Raw genomic sequence first — 14,934 nt, 5'->3', positions numbered from 1 at the left:
TTGACTGTCAGTATACATTTACTGAGATTGATTATTCTGTTTGAAACTTAATGGTGACATTTGGATGGGGTTTGTGACAAAAGTTTAAATTCAAATACATGTTGGAGGCTGTGTATATTTTCAAGTGTAGCTAGATTGGCCAACTAGGATTTCTGGTCTGGTTGTAGTTTGCATATCCATGCAATCTTCCATCAAAATTCAATATCATTGTTATTATTAGTCCATTTTGTGTATAAAAAGACTGGAATATTTTGTGATAGATTTATCATTATATTGATTGAAGCTCACTGATATTTAGTTAATTGTAAATTTTATATATTTTGTTGTGCTTAAAAGCATAAATAACATTTCTACGTCGTCAAAATCACATAGTTGCAAAGCTTATGATGTGGATCAAGGGATTTTCATAGAAACCAGGTGCTTTTTGATCAGTATATGCCAACAAATGTTCCTGATTTTTTGTTTTTTTATTTCTGTTGAAGAAATCATGCATAAGATGCTATTTTATGGCAATCATAGCAAGGTCTTGTTTCTATACAGATGTCTTGCAAGGTTTTTGCATCCGAGTACTGTAGTGTGGGAGAGTTTAGGAAGAGAGCCAAAGAGCTGTGCACTCTGTACTTTTATACCCTAGCAAATGTTTTGTATTTGTCTTACCATTGTAATGTAAGTGTCATCTAATGACTGACTTCCTTTATTTTAAGGGGTCTAGGATATTAAAAATACGTCTAAAACTCGATTTTTAGTTTTTTATACGTTAGAAATAATCAATTTTGTATCTAATACTCAATTAAGTTATATTTGTGAAACACGGACTAAAAATATACATTTGGACGAGTTTTTCTACCTGTCCTGACTGGTACGGGTGGCAGGCTTTAGGCTCCGCCTCCGTTGTCAAGCACCGTTACTATGGGGGCGGAGCAAGAATGGTTGTCTTACTTCTTAAGCTGTTACGCGTGCCCTGACAGCTCATAAGTCTTACGTCAGCTAAGCAGACCACAGTTATATACACAGTCATGGGAAGAAAGAAAGTCGTGAGAAAACGGATGAGCGAGGAAAGCAAGAGAATTTTGAAAGAGAGTGCTTCTGGTGGATGGAGAAACCCCGCGGTAAAGACTCGAGATCACACTTGAACTGCTGAGTATTCGTACAACGTCTAGGGTTGTCAGAAAAAAATCGTTAGGCAATCATTTTATGCACAATAAAGATTGTAATAGCAAGCAAGTTTTAAAGTAATATTGCCACCCAAAACATTTTCAAATTCGCATATTACGGTCTTGGCACTCTGTGGCATCATGGCATATACGTACCCACATTCGGCCATTTCTCGGAGTAAATCTTGCTTTACTTTCTCAATTTTCGCGTCTTGGTGTGTAGAGCGGCGCCCACGCACGACGGGTGGCATTGTCCTCTGCTGGCACACCAAGTAATCCTCTTTTTGTTTGTTAGCGCTTCCTTAGACACTTCCTAGACAGTGCACAGACTCCTACTGCGTCAGACACAATTATGATTAATTACGTCAGTGAAACGAGAGTAGGTAGACCTACTCAGCTGTCAATCATTTCCCAGGGAAGAGCGACTTTCGTGGTACGAATAAGTTTGCGTACAAAAGTAAGATTTCTGGCATCTAGATAGAAACAAACAACCCAATTTTAACACGTAATGGTGTATAGACCTTCCCGATCAACAAGATGATAACAGGTAAGGTGGAGGTGCAATTATTTTGCTTAAATAGCCCAATTACCTGAGCAAAATGGTTTAGGAGCGATTTCTCAGCTTTGAAGATTGATAACATAGTCTAAACTTCAATCCCCATATCTCATTCTGTAACTGTCAGATTGACATGAAATTTGATGTGTCTCTGTTTCAGTATAATATCTAGTCGTCTGAGTCTTGGTTTTTGGATTGACCTTTTATTTTTGAAGTGATTAATACTGAAATTGGAAGGTCCATATATATTTCGTAAAATTCACGTTTTATCAAAATAAAATCAAAAGTAAAAATAAAAAGAGAAAATCCTGACAGAGTTTAATGGAGTTTGTGCTAACCTTTAGATAGCTATTTCAATCGTATTAATAGGGCTTTTTGTTTAAGAGAAATTCTTGATTAAAAAAAAGACAATTTTAGCCTCAAAACGCTGATATTACGTCACTCGTGTTACACTGTGACTACAAACTTTGAAAAATTGTTTGGCTTGCTAGACCTTTTCTTTAAGTTAATAGGAAATTTCATTAGCTGCATTAGTTTTGGACTTTTTCGTTAATATCCAAGATCCCTTAAATCTTATGTATCAGCAGACTATGGGTCTGTTCCCACAACTTTAGATCGATCTATCACCGCGGGGAGTCTCACCAGACTACCGTCAGATAATCCCCCTTAAGTGTCCGTCCCCGCCCACTACAAGCCGTAAGGGGCAATTAATTTTCGTGTCCGCCCGGCTGACAGCTATTCAGTGCGAACCCCCAGGGAGTTAGGTCGATCCAAAGTAGGTCGATCTAATCTATGGAAATGGGGTGTATGTTGAATGCATATTTTACCACTCTGCTTTAAATGCAAAGAAAAAAGCTGTGATTATGTTGTAGAAATTGAAATGGTTGTAATCCTTCAAATTCAAGGTTAACCATAGTGTCGTGAGACACATGAAGCTGTTATGCTATACTTAAACATTTATCATACACTTTGATAAAGGTTTTAAAACAATTGAAATTATATATTTATAATTGACTGTACTGTCTAAGCTGAATAAATGCTATTTTAATAACATTTATTTTGTACATTGTGTCTGGCACTTCACTTTGAAAATTCCTTTAACATTTCCATGTTATGAGAAGTCGAGAAAATATTGTTGCATCTGAAAATTTGCACTGAAATGGTATGGTGACTTAATATATAGACCTCGACCCCGGATTATGGAACGATATTTGACGTTTTTCGGCTTTGCACAGTCTGTGTATAAAAATGAACGTAAACTAACCTCTAATACTTTGCATGTAGCTACGATAGAGCTTTATTTACTATCTTGTAAAGCTTAATCCATATGATTGGGGTTACTATTGGAGAAAAACGCTAAAATAATGGTTAACTTCGTGTTGTTCTTAAACCCCGGATTATGGAACAAAACCGGAAGTACGCAGATAACGTTGCGTCAGAGTTTGTTAGATAAGATGCAAGGCAATATGTAGCGCAGGGGGTCTATAAAAGACAATAAAACGGCAAATGCGCATTATATTGCGAATATCAATGAACGTAACAGCAGTTGTCATTCATATTTAGTTGGTCTTTTACTTTTAAACACAAATATTGCTAAAAAATGGAATAGTCCACTCATTTACCACTGCCTTGATCGGATTATGGAACAAAACGAGAAGTTGCCGCTACGTCGGAGTATCGAAGCGATATTTAGTAGTCTGGTCCTTTAAAATGCCAAATTGAAAATACTGTATTCATTATTATGAAAGAATAATATTGATATTTCTCATTTTAAAACTAATCGATCATTTATTTGGCCAGCCTTCAGGTAACAACACCAGTAATGATTCAAAATAAAATCTTTAAGAGCGCATTCTCAACGAATTAAGCCAGGCTTTACAAAGCCGGTGACCTAAAAATGGCGGACGTACATGAAAGAAAAACCGCCTAATCTTTTAATAGTCTCTCCGCCTCTCACACGCCTCCTCACACGTCGTCCCTGCGGGGTACAGTAATTAAATCTCGGCTCCGAACATTAATATTTCCGTGAATATCTCTGGTGATATTATCTCCGTAGATAGTCGATTCATTGCTGCTCTACGGGCCAAATTATTCCTTTTTCGTCTCTGTTTTCAAAGATAATAGAACAGAAGAGCTTTTTTCCTTCGATCGCCTTCAGCCGCCATGCTTTCTTCACCACGAGTTTAACTGATGAGCATGCGCACTTAATATTTCTCAGGTAGCTTCCGCATGGCGAACGGAGACGCGATTTAATTACTGTACCCCGCAGGGACGACGTGTGGGGAGGCGGAGAGACTATTAAAAGATTAGGCGGTTTTTCTTTCATGTACGTCCGCCATTTTTAGGTCACCGGCTTTGTAAAGCCTGGCTTAATTCGTTGAGAATGCGCTCTAATTCATGATAACAAAACTAGCAATTACCATTAACAGCTCACACACCACCAACAAAGAATTTATCGAAAGTGTGACAAATACAATAAAAATAAATAAATAAAAAAGACGGAGCTAGAACTCATGTAACAGACTAGTGCTGTGACCTAACAAAGAGATGAATGTATTCAGTTTTTTAACATCGCTGACCTTAATAAAATGCATTAAACATTTAACTCCATAAAACGAAATCACTGCAATTTTTTTTCTATTATTATACTGTCTCGCAACTCTGTTCACCATATGGAATAATAATGTGCGTTTGTGTTATGTACGTATGTACACATGTATGTTTATTTTACGTTGCGTTGTTTGTAACGCACAAGAACATATCACTTGTAGGCCCATGCATGTGTAGGCCTACTTTTGCGGTATAAATAATAATAAAAAAAAAAACAATATAAATCTTTAAAAAATATATAAAACAAAAGAACTCAACCAATGTTTCTCCTTTACTGAGATAAATTCCAGCAGATATAACACAGGAAAACGTCCAAAAATGTAGTGGTTTAAGCGCAAGTGAAATGTTCTTGCGCATTAAGCCTAGGTCGTTTTGGACGCACGGTTTTCAAGTTCCTTGCGTCCGGCTAGGACGTAGCTAAATCGCACGTGGCGGCTGTTGATCATGTCGAAAAGTTACTACGTGCTGTTTGCGTCTTCCAAAAGTCGCACGATGGATGTGCTCCTCATGCACGAACTCCCAAGTTTTGTCCCATTTTTTTGGCCGTAGACCACACGTAGCAGCCCGTACGTTCGGTTGGGACCTAGGCTTTACAAACAACGCAACGTAAAAATTCTTTTTTCTCTCTTCTTCCTTCTTCTCTTTTCTACGTACGTTTCACCTCCAATGCCCTCTGTGCCTTTCGCTCTCGTACCTCAGCCTTCTTCCTCTCCCTCTCCACGCCCGCTCTTCTCTTCTCCTCTTTCTCCATTCTTCGCTCAGCGCCATCTTCGGCTTTTCTCATTTTTTTCTACAGCTCTTCTTTTCTTTCTTTCTTTCTTTCTTTCTTTCTTTCAAGTCTTTAAATAATGCTTTCTTATTATCCGATATCCGAACAAATCTTTATTTGAAGACAAAATTCATTTTCTCATTATTTTTCATTTATTTAGCATGTTTTTTATTTCATTATTTATCCTCTCCGGTTTTCTAAGGGACAACTCGGGATGTCGATTCATGAACCGATCCCACCAGCCGTTCGATAGCCCATAGGCCTATCCCTTTGTTTTCCCACCGCCAGAGCAAACTTGCAGACTCCAAGTCTTTGGTGAGGGGAAACCCCCAGTCACTCATAATAAGGCAGTAGTGGACTAGAGCTGCCTCATCAGAGTGACTGAGGGCCAACTTCCAATGACCACCTCCCTTGAGAGCACCTGTGGTATATTTAAGAAAAATAGAAGAAGAAGATACTGGATAGAGATAGTTGAAATAAGAACTTTTAAAGATAAAACTCCCAGAAAAGGCGCAAACCTAGTAGATCCTAAATGATTCATAAGTCTAATTTTTTTTTTCATCACTTCAAAGATCAGTCATGTGTCATTTGTGTAGGCCTACCTGAAATATGATTTAAAATGATCGTCTTTGGCACCTCAAATAGGCCCTATAGGCCTACGTGCCGCCTCTGATATTGAATAAGAGTGGGCCTATAATTTCCTCTTTGACATGCTGAAATTTATCGAGCATGAAAAAGGTCAGTAACGATTTTTTCTCTCATAATGCCAATACAAAAGTCAACATTAAGTGTTATTTTGTGAGAACAAATTTATTTATTTCACAAGTCGCTTGAGTCTAATAGCGCTCGTAGCGTTCTCTAGCGGCAGTTTACAGTGGGCAGAAAGCACCCACAGCTATGCCCAACATCAAAGCCATTTTTATATTGGAATACTTGAACCTCTTGAAAGTGGATGTTTTGAAATAATTTCATTAAGCCGAGAACAAGAAATACAAACAATAGGCTAAGGGATGAGACAAGTTAGGCTACAATACTTATAGCAGTAAAAGACGGCCGTGTTTACGTCCACAGCGATCGATGTATCTACCCGGCCGTAACCTATATTATATGAAAAAGTTAGAAATCGAGATCGGAAACTGACAGTAACACGTGCAGACGAAAGCGGACGATAAACGGCTTTAAAACTTGCTTGAATAAACGTAAGTTTTTTCTTCATGGAAGTCCAAATCCCATCGGTATGAAGATGAAGACTTTTCATTTTTTTTTTTTTTTCATTTTTTCACCTGATATTTTTCTGCCAAACTTTCAAATATTTCCATGTTGAAATGATCACCAAATATAAAATAAATAGCTTTTTCGTATAGAGGAGTCATTGGGTGGTAAAATACACATTCTTAATTTTCTTATTTTCTCATGAAAAATTTCACCCGCATTCTAGCAAAAAGTGCCAATGTATCCTTCATTATGCATACTACAAGATATAAGTCATATGCTCAAAATAATAAAATTTATCAAGTTTTGTGGGGGAGTAAAAATTCTATGGGGGGAGTCAGATAAACGGAGTGTCTGACTTTGCTTTAAGTTACAAGAATAATTATTTGCTCTTAAGTTAAAGAGGGCATATGCAGTTTTTATTCATTTTTTTTCCAAGGCTTGATTTTGGAAAGGGACGAAAGAACTGCCCTTTTTCCTGGAAAAAGGTCCACCCTAGGTAAAATTTGATCTAGGTACATGAAGATTTTATGGTAAAAGGTCCACATTTTCAGAAAAAGTACCCCGCCCCCCATTTGAAATTGCTGGTTACGGGCCTGTTTCGTGTGCTGCACTCAACAATTGCTTTATACCCAGCCAGCACACGCCCCCGGGGCCAGGATGGGTAGGTGGTGGGCTTATTGGGCAGAGGTTTGACTCACTGGTCTTATCAGGGTCCCCGATGGGCTTCATATGGGCTAGCCTATTTCATGTATGCAGTATGGCCAATACATTGTGTATACAGGGGGTTCGTAGCGACTCCTGGTGTCTGTTGTTTAGATTACGTATTGCGAGTATTAACCCATTGTAGCCCTCGTCATCAAAACAAACGGCAGCCATACTGGAGGGAGACCGGAATCGTCTGCTGCGCATGATCATGTCTACATGTACAATTTAGCATTCAATTTCTGTGTTTTCTTTGATATTAAACCGAGTAAAATGATGAATTACTGCAGGGTATATGATAGAGAGAAGATAAATAACTTTACAAGCGTTCACAGACTGCCTGCAGTGGTAACAATCCAAGGTGTAGGGACGAAAACCGTAAACGGAGGAGAGACTGAGGAGTGGCTTTGAATCAAGACTCATCGGACAAGTAAAGGATAAAACTAATTTATTTTACGGCAAAGAATGAAGGCCCAGCTGTGCAGCCTTTACCATAAAAGAAAAAAAAAAACAGTAGAAAACCAAAGACCGAGTTGTATAAGTTTGGAGCGCACGTACACTGCATATTAGTAGTGCCCAAAAAGTCTTGGTGGAGAGTGTGTTGTAAAAACGTGTGGAAATAACCAGGCAGGGTTTCGACTTTCATTATGAAGACTCACTTATTGCCTTGGGTGTAATTTGTTATCAGTTATGGTGCTCTTCGGATTTTATCTGCTGTCATCTACCTCTTTAATACCTGGTTAGCATTATTGTCAATTAGTGTCAAGGCTACATTACAATGTGCACAGCTCAGCTGGGCCAATTAAATCAATTACCTGTGTCATGTGTATTTGAAGTAAGTGGCTTGATTTTAGATTTAGTGTAGTGTTAAGAGTAAATCTATTTTGTTAGCTCAGGTACCATTTAATTGAATGAACTTAATGAAATGAATTTGAAAAATGTTGAATTCTGTGTTTTCCTACTGTATTATGATGCAAGTTACAATATGAATAAAAATAACTATTGTCACATTTTTTTGTTAATTTACATTTAGGAAATTGATCTGACATTTTCTCACCAAGCCACACTGAATGATTGGGTGCAAATAAATCTTGGTTATCAAAAAAAAAAAAAAAAAAAAAAAAAAAAAAAAAAAAAAAAGGTGACAGGTACAAAAGGCAGCTAGATGGCACACAAGGTAGAAGCAGCGAAAAAATATTCTTATATCTTTGTGACCAGCTGAGGAGACAGCATCTGAACATCAGGAGAGTGAAATTCAGTGCATGACAGGAGTTATTTAATTGGATTTGTTTATTTATTTAATTGTTCATTTGTTGTTTTAAAGTTGTTATCCTGATAGCTTGCATACAACAAGGACAGGTTTTCTATTTATTTAGAATTGTGAGCAGAAGCACAAGAAGAAATGAAAACACCTTTTCTTTCTCATATTTTTAAAGGCTAAATGGAAAAGTTTGCAAGAAATATAAAATTGTGTATGGTGCACCTCCCACAGATGGTCTGATATGCAGAAACAGATGGCTGTTGTACATGTAGGTTGTGCATTTTTAAATTGTGACCACCAGTTGTGGAATTCTCCTAAATAAAATTACAAACTGCTTAGTAAGACCATATAAGGCCTTCACAGCACATATCAGTCTTCAATCAAGCATTTCTCTAGACATAGATTAAAAATAAACTAAACAGGTTCCTCAAATTATGGTGGCTTGATTCCACTTAATATGCTCATGTACATGTTGCATTGCAGCATTAAAAGTATGGAAATATTTTTCATGTCAGTGTTATCAACCAAAAGGAAAGGGACCCTGATAATTTGTCATTGAATTGTGCAACAATGTTTTGCATTTTATGTTTACTTTTATCCATACAAAATGTGCATTTTCCTATATTTTCAATCAAATAAAGATCAATTCATGAACTGACTTGTTGTTATAAATGTCATAAGTTTAAAAAATACATTGCTTCTGTGAAGGTCTGGACTAATAATAAAATGCTAACAATGTTGCTACTGTGAATGGTTGAATTCATGGTAAAATATTGAACTCTCAAACAACAGTCATGTTACAAATACTTCCTAATGAACCAAAATGAGGCACAAGAATGCTGAAATAATTTCTGACAGCTTCATGATGTACAGTTAAATCATATCTGACAGCAATATTTCTTGTCACAACCCTTCATACTGTCTTCTTTGAGTCCGTAGGGGTTGATCCCGATAGTCAGCTCAAATTTCTCCTTATATCTATCCTTTATGTAAAAAGTTGCTTCTATGAAAGGATGAACTTACGATTACACAGTAAACTCTCTAAAACTATAACTGTTATTACCCAATGAACAAGAAAAATGAAGTACAAGATAACTGAACTAGCTCCTGACAACATTCCACGATGTTGGGATACAGGGGTAGGTCAGGATTTCACGTCTTTGGACTGTCTTGAGTTTATATGGGTCGATCACGCTGATCAGCTGAAGTTTTCACGTGTATATACTATTTTCCTTTTGGTGTACTTGATCACGATATGAAGATTATTTCATTTTATTTGGTTCACCTATATTTACGCTACTATTCCCCGTCGTTCTTTCCCTCCAGAATGGCCGCTGGACGAGTGTTACGGAGCAAATATGACGTCACTGTAATGGGTTAATACTTCTGCTAAATTTATTTGAGCAAAATTGAAGTTTATCGTGATTATACCAGATTTGTTTGATTTAAGGTTGCCCATCTGTGACTGACCCTGTGCAAGTAAAAAAAAAAACTGCATTAACCACGGTAGGCCAGATGGGTCCTTTGTGGAACCCTTATTTTAGTTCATCTTCTTCCTACATGGGTCCCACATAGCGCTCATGGAGAAATCCATCTGGGACCCACATGACATCCCACATCACATCCGGTATGGGACCCACGGTCACCCACCCTTCATCCTTGTGTTTTGACTGAGCTATAATAAATACTAAACATAACCTCCTTGGCGGAGGTAATAAGAACACATCATAATATTAATAGTTATGGAAGCAATCCCGACAAAAACACGCTGTTTATATTCAACCGAATTTATTCACAAAGTCGTTTTTGGAAATTTTTAAATTAAAATATTAATTATTAAAATATAAGAATTCTTTGAAATATATTTGCGGTATTTGTCCCTCCTGTACGTTGGTTCTGCTATTAGCGAAATCCTTGAATTCAAATATGGTGTCCCCGAATCTTGCCCTCTGTTGTCCTCCTGCTCCCCAGTAAGTTTTGAGCGTCCCAGGACTTGTTAACTCAACATTCACAGTGTACCAGACTCTAGGTCGAATTCTCACTGGTTGCGGAGATGCTACCTTAAAAGTGCGCCATCCGCACCAAGTCAGCCCTTCACTAGTAAAATTGGCCAGTTCTTGGAAGTCTTGGTCCTTCAGGTTAACTGTCACGGCGTATGAAGTCGCCGATTCCTGTACATCGTTATACAGGCCGAACCCAACAAGCAAAATTGATCTGTTGCATTGGAAAGATATGGAGTCCGTCGAGCCGTCAGCTCGGATAGGTATGGCGTACCCGAGCTGCGCTGATGATGCCTTGACCGTGCTAAAACGAGTGATAATGCGTTCTTGCCCTACAAACATGCGCCGTCTATCACAGAAAGATTTCATTATTGAAGTGTCATTAAAAACCAAAGAATCATGAATCTCACGCAACTCATCCTGGGTGAAATATCCAGGATTTCCAGACGCTACTGTGGACAGAAGCTCTGCTGGGAGAAGGGGGTAGCGGATAAGACGGAAACATTCGCCGAGTGCCTCCCTTCGCTGCTGCCCAGTTGGGTGTGCGATGCCCCTTTCCTTACATATAAAACTCGTCCACCTCTGGCACGCCTTAAATAGGACATCCTCGCCGCTACAGAGCGCGTCACAGTTTAGAAGGACCGCAAGAGCGCTGCGTGAGATTGTTAAAAAGTTTTCACCGTTCAAGACGTCTTCGACAGATGGTGCTATGTACGCCAGGCACTGGTCGGTAAGGTCGAGGTCAAGGACGTCCACGGCGTGGTTTAGGACCGTGAAGACGTTCTCGACATCCAAGTTTTCCACTAGGAACTCTCTGCATCGTTCAGCCAGCGTTGGAACAAAGTACTTCAGCGCAGCATACCGGATTTCTAAAACGTTGTTCGGGGTGATATTGACCTCCTCCAAGTATAAAAATCTAAAATAAATGAATTAGTAACCATGTTGAAAACATGAATGGATGCCCTTAGCAAAATGAAAAGTTTGTAATAATTTGCAGCAAATTTTCTGCATACTAAACAATTTGCAAGAAACTTTTTGTAGATTGCAGCAAGAAAAAATTGCTGCTGCTTTGTCCCAACTGATTAAAACTAACTGAAAAGAAAGGTTCTATAAAAGTTCTAACAGCACTTAAAGTGTACGCACATATAAACCTGTAGAAAGACAAATAAAAAAAATGCAAAGAATAATAGGATTATGTCAACGTGTTATCTTGACCTGCATTTGAGGCCAACAAATAACCCCGGGTGATACAATTTCCACAAATCCAGTGGTCAATTTAACGAAGTAATCCAAACGTGAGTAAAAATGTAAGATCATGGTCATTTCCGCACTTTACCTGATAGGCCTATACATGTAAATTACAGTAATACTGTATGTACAGTTTCTGTATGTTTTTTAAAGTTATTTAATAACTATTATTTTTTTAAAGTGTGTGTGTGTAAGGTTGTGTCTGTGTACAAAAAGTTACAGAAAGTGTACTTCTGTTTTGTACCTTAGTAGCATCCGAAACACGTCAGGAGCGATGTCCGGAATCACGACTTCGTTCTTTTCCGCCAGGACACCATAAAACATGGCGTAGAATACCGAACTGCGGCTTACAAGCATATATCTGTGCGCGGGGATACGTTCCATCTCCTTTCCTACGATAAAACGGACATCTGTAGCAACTTCGTTCTCCAACATATACCTGGAAAATAAAGGGAGACCGTAAAAATATACGTATCATATCCGGGAATTTCCCCGCCAAATAGAATTTTCCTTGAAACAAATTATAAGCACTTCTCTTTTCACTCACGACCCTTTACTGGGCCTGTTCCTGCATTTTGATAAGGTGATTTATACCATTTCTAATTTTATTTATTTTTTTATTAAAATGATATAAGTGTCTTTTTACATCTAATGTTAAGTTGTGGGTAAATCGTGCCAGTCCTGTTCACCGTTTTTTCAGTAATTTTGAACAGCGCCCCTTGAATATCTTAGTAATGGCATTTATTCTTGGCAGAGACGATTAAATCACAGTATGTCAAGTACATCTAATACGGACTAATGTGTCGTTAAATAAAACGCTTTAAGACCAATAAAGACAAAGTCGACTTAAAATACCTACTAGTCGTCTACCCAAGTTTAGCAGATAATCCAAGGCCAACAACGTGTGGACCTTTTGTGAAACAGGTCTGTAATTTTAGTTCGAACATAAACTGATATTGTTTGAGAACCGTGCTAAAACTCAGCAAATAACCTGGACTGTAGACTATTCCAAGTATATAACCAACTTGTTAAAGCGCTAAAGGGCACAAATACACCTTGGTGACAAAATGTTTCTCTTTTATCAATTTTGCTGTATTGGACTTCTGTTCTAGTGTAACAACAAAATTACATCGTGAGGACAGTTTTTAGGGAAAATTTATATTAATCTATTCCCATCCGTGTTGAAATGGAGCTCGGTCCACGACATATCAAGCGCATTCCGAGCAGATGATCCGCGGTGGAGGTTGGGAGACCATCAGAGATCCGGAATCAGCGGCATCGCTTTTTAAGTGGGGTCATATTTCATCGGCGGATCAGTTCGTCCGCAGATCATCTGTTCTCAATGCACTCATACACGCACCTGTTGGTCTCTGCCAGTGTCTTCTGGGACTGCCAGTCTGGATATGTGCGAGCTTTGCTGTCTTCCACTGGCCCCATCCTGTAGATGCCAAGAAGAATATGAAGATGAATTGGGATGTTTTCCAAATAGTAAGGTCTGAATAAAAGTAGTCATGTTTTCACATTTGATTTAGTAGTCAATGCTGAGAAGATTTCAGTGCATCTGTGAATTACACTCAGTATTTATCATACGTATCCTTGTTAGCTATTTATCAACCTGAATGGATGCAATGACACCAGTCCCCTGCTTCACAAAACCACTTTGTATCAGCACAAAATAAAACTAACAGTATACGCGAATATGTGTACCAGTATGTAGCGTCTATATTGAAACAAAATAAATCAGTAGACGTCCAATGACTCATATTTTTTCATCGGTTCTAACCAGGTCATACAATTAAAAACATTTCCAGAAAACAAAACAAATGAATGGGGATAAACTTTTTTAAACTACAGTAAGGCAAGGTCGGCTTGGACTGATATAATCAGCCAGATGCTCATTGTTATCATTATAAGACGAATGGACAAGCGCTGAAAACGAGAAAGTATGACTGACACAACATAGAATGTTTGAATCCGTTTTCAGATGACGCATTCTGCAAAAAGTTCTGACAATTACTGCATCTTGTAAAAAAAGGGCAAAATATTCGTTTTATTATTACCTTATTATTATTATTATTATTATTATTATTAAAATATTCGTTTTATTATCATAAATTTTAGGGGGAAAATCAATCGGATGCTGATATGAGACCACTGTTGGTGTTGCCCTTAGAATTCCCGTCGGGTGGAAAAAACTCAGCACGCCCCGTTTGAGAGTAAAACAAATAATAGTCTACGTGTCGAACACTGGACTATCTTTGAGTTTTCATTCTGCAACCAAAGCGATGCTTGTACCTCCTTTCTACGAGCACAGCGTCCATTGAGCGACAATGCAGCGTCCATCCTCCATCGCGTGCTCTCTGCGATTGTTTTGAACATGCTCAAAGCTTCGCGGCGTCCATGGCGTCCTCGGCGATGCTTGAACGTTCTTTGTGCGATCTTAGCGATCACCGTGCGTTCTTTGAGCGTCCGACGGCGTCCTGGCCAGTTTCATGGTCGCACAAAGGACGCAGAAAAGACACCGTCCAGTGTAAAGGGGGTTTAAGTAGAGCCGGAAACCAGACTGCGAAATTCCGCGATAATTAAGACGAAGCCGACTAACGACAGTTACACTACACGAACCGGTTTCAAACATGAATTTTAGCCCGAAAATTGGACTTAACATTTAGACCACTATGTTTAAGTCGAAACTCCAAGATGAACGGATGAATAATATAATGTTCTGAAACATAAGCAATATATATTTTGTCATGAGACGGGTGCAATATTACAAATTATTGGGCTACTTCATGTGGAGTTTAACTTGAAACAAAGAAGACTAGAATTATGGGCTAAAATTTTTACACTGGTACATATTTTCTTGTGCAGCCCCCCCCCCCTCCCACCCCCTACCCGGGTATGAACAGTAAACGAACATGGTATCGGATGACACTCATTCATCCGTTAACATGCGTTTTTTATCTCTTAACTCGACGACAAAGTTCAGTTTTAGGCGCAAGTAAACGTGCTCGCCAGTATTTACATATATCAACCTACGCCTGTATTATGTGATGTGAACTCAATTCAAAGCTTCATGAAACCTGGCGAAATTCACGACTCGACTAATAACTCCCGATCGGGTAACTATCGGTGATGATGACAAAAATTTATATCAACCACTAAGCCCGTCACTAACTAATCTTACCTTGAACTTTCAAGTTAGCTGAGACTTATAATTATTCAGAAAAGTAGTTTGTCTCAATTCAGGAAAGATTTCCAAGGACCACGGTCCACGGGTATCACAAGCCTCCAGTAGAATGATAACAAGCAGCTTACCACCTCCTTCGTTACACCCACTTGTGCAACAATTTCCAATCGACACTAAGAGGATTAAATAGGCTCCGTGCAAAGAGCATTAGCCGTTAATTACTCACGGTATT

The 14,934-nt window shown here is 38.5% G+C and overlaps 1 protein-coding gene across 1 annotated transcript; it reads right to left on the bottom strand.

Annotated features, from left to right (window-relative positions):
* Positions 1 to 9,900: 9,900 nt before the first annotated feature.
* Positions 9,901 to 14,934, bottom strand: LOC106152209 (BTB/POZ domain-containing protein 6-like). The gene is made up of 4 exons (XM_087012192.1): positions 14,700 to 14,934; positions 12,876 to 12,953; positions 11,760 to 11,954; positions 9,901 to 11,183 (listed from the first exon to the last, which is right to left on the bottom strand). The coding sequence occupies exons 2-4, from the start codon at positions 12,950 to 12,952 to the stop codon at positions 10,097 to 10,099; spliced, it is 1,359 nt and encodes a 452-aa protein (XP_086868318.1). The 5' UTR covers position 12,953; positions 14,700 to 14,934; the 3' UTR covers positions 9,901 to 10,096.

Source organism: Lingula anatina, chromosome 4 (assembly GCF_051362555.1).
Source record: "Lingula anatina isolate TDL-2025a chromosome 4, LinAna3.0, whole genome shotgun sequence".
Classification (NCBI taxonomy): Eukaryota; Metazoa; Brachiopoda; class Lingulata; order Lingulida; family Lingulidae; genus Lingula; species Lingula anatina.
This window is presented reverse-complemented; position numbering and strand designations above follow the sequence as displayed.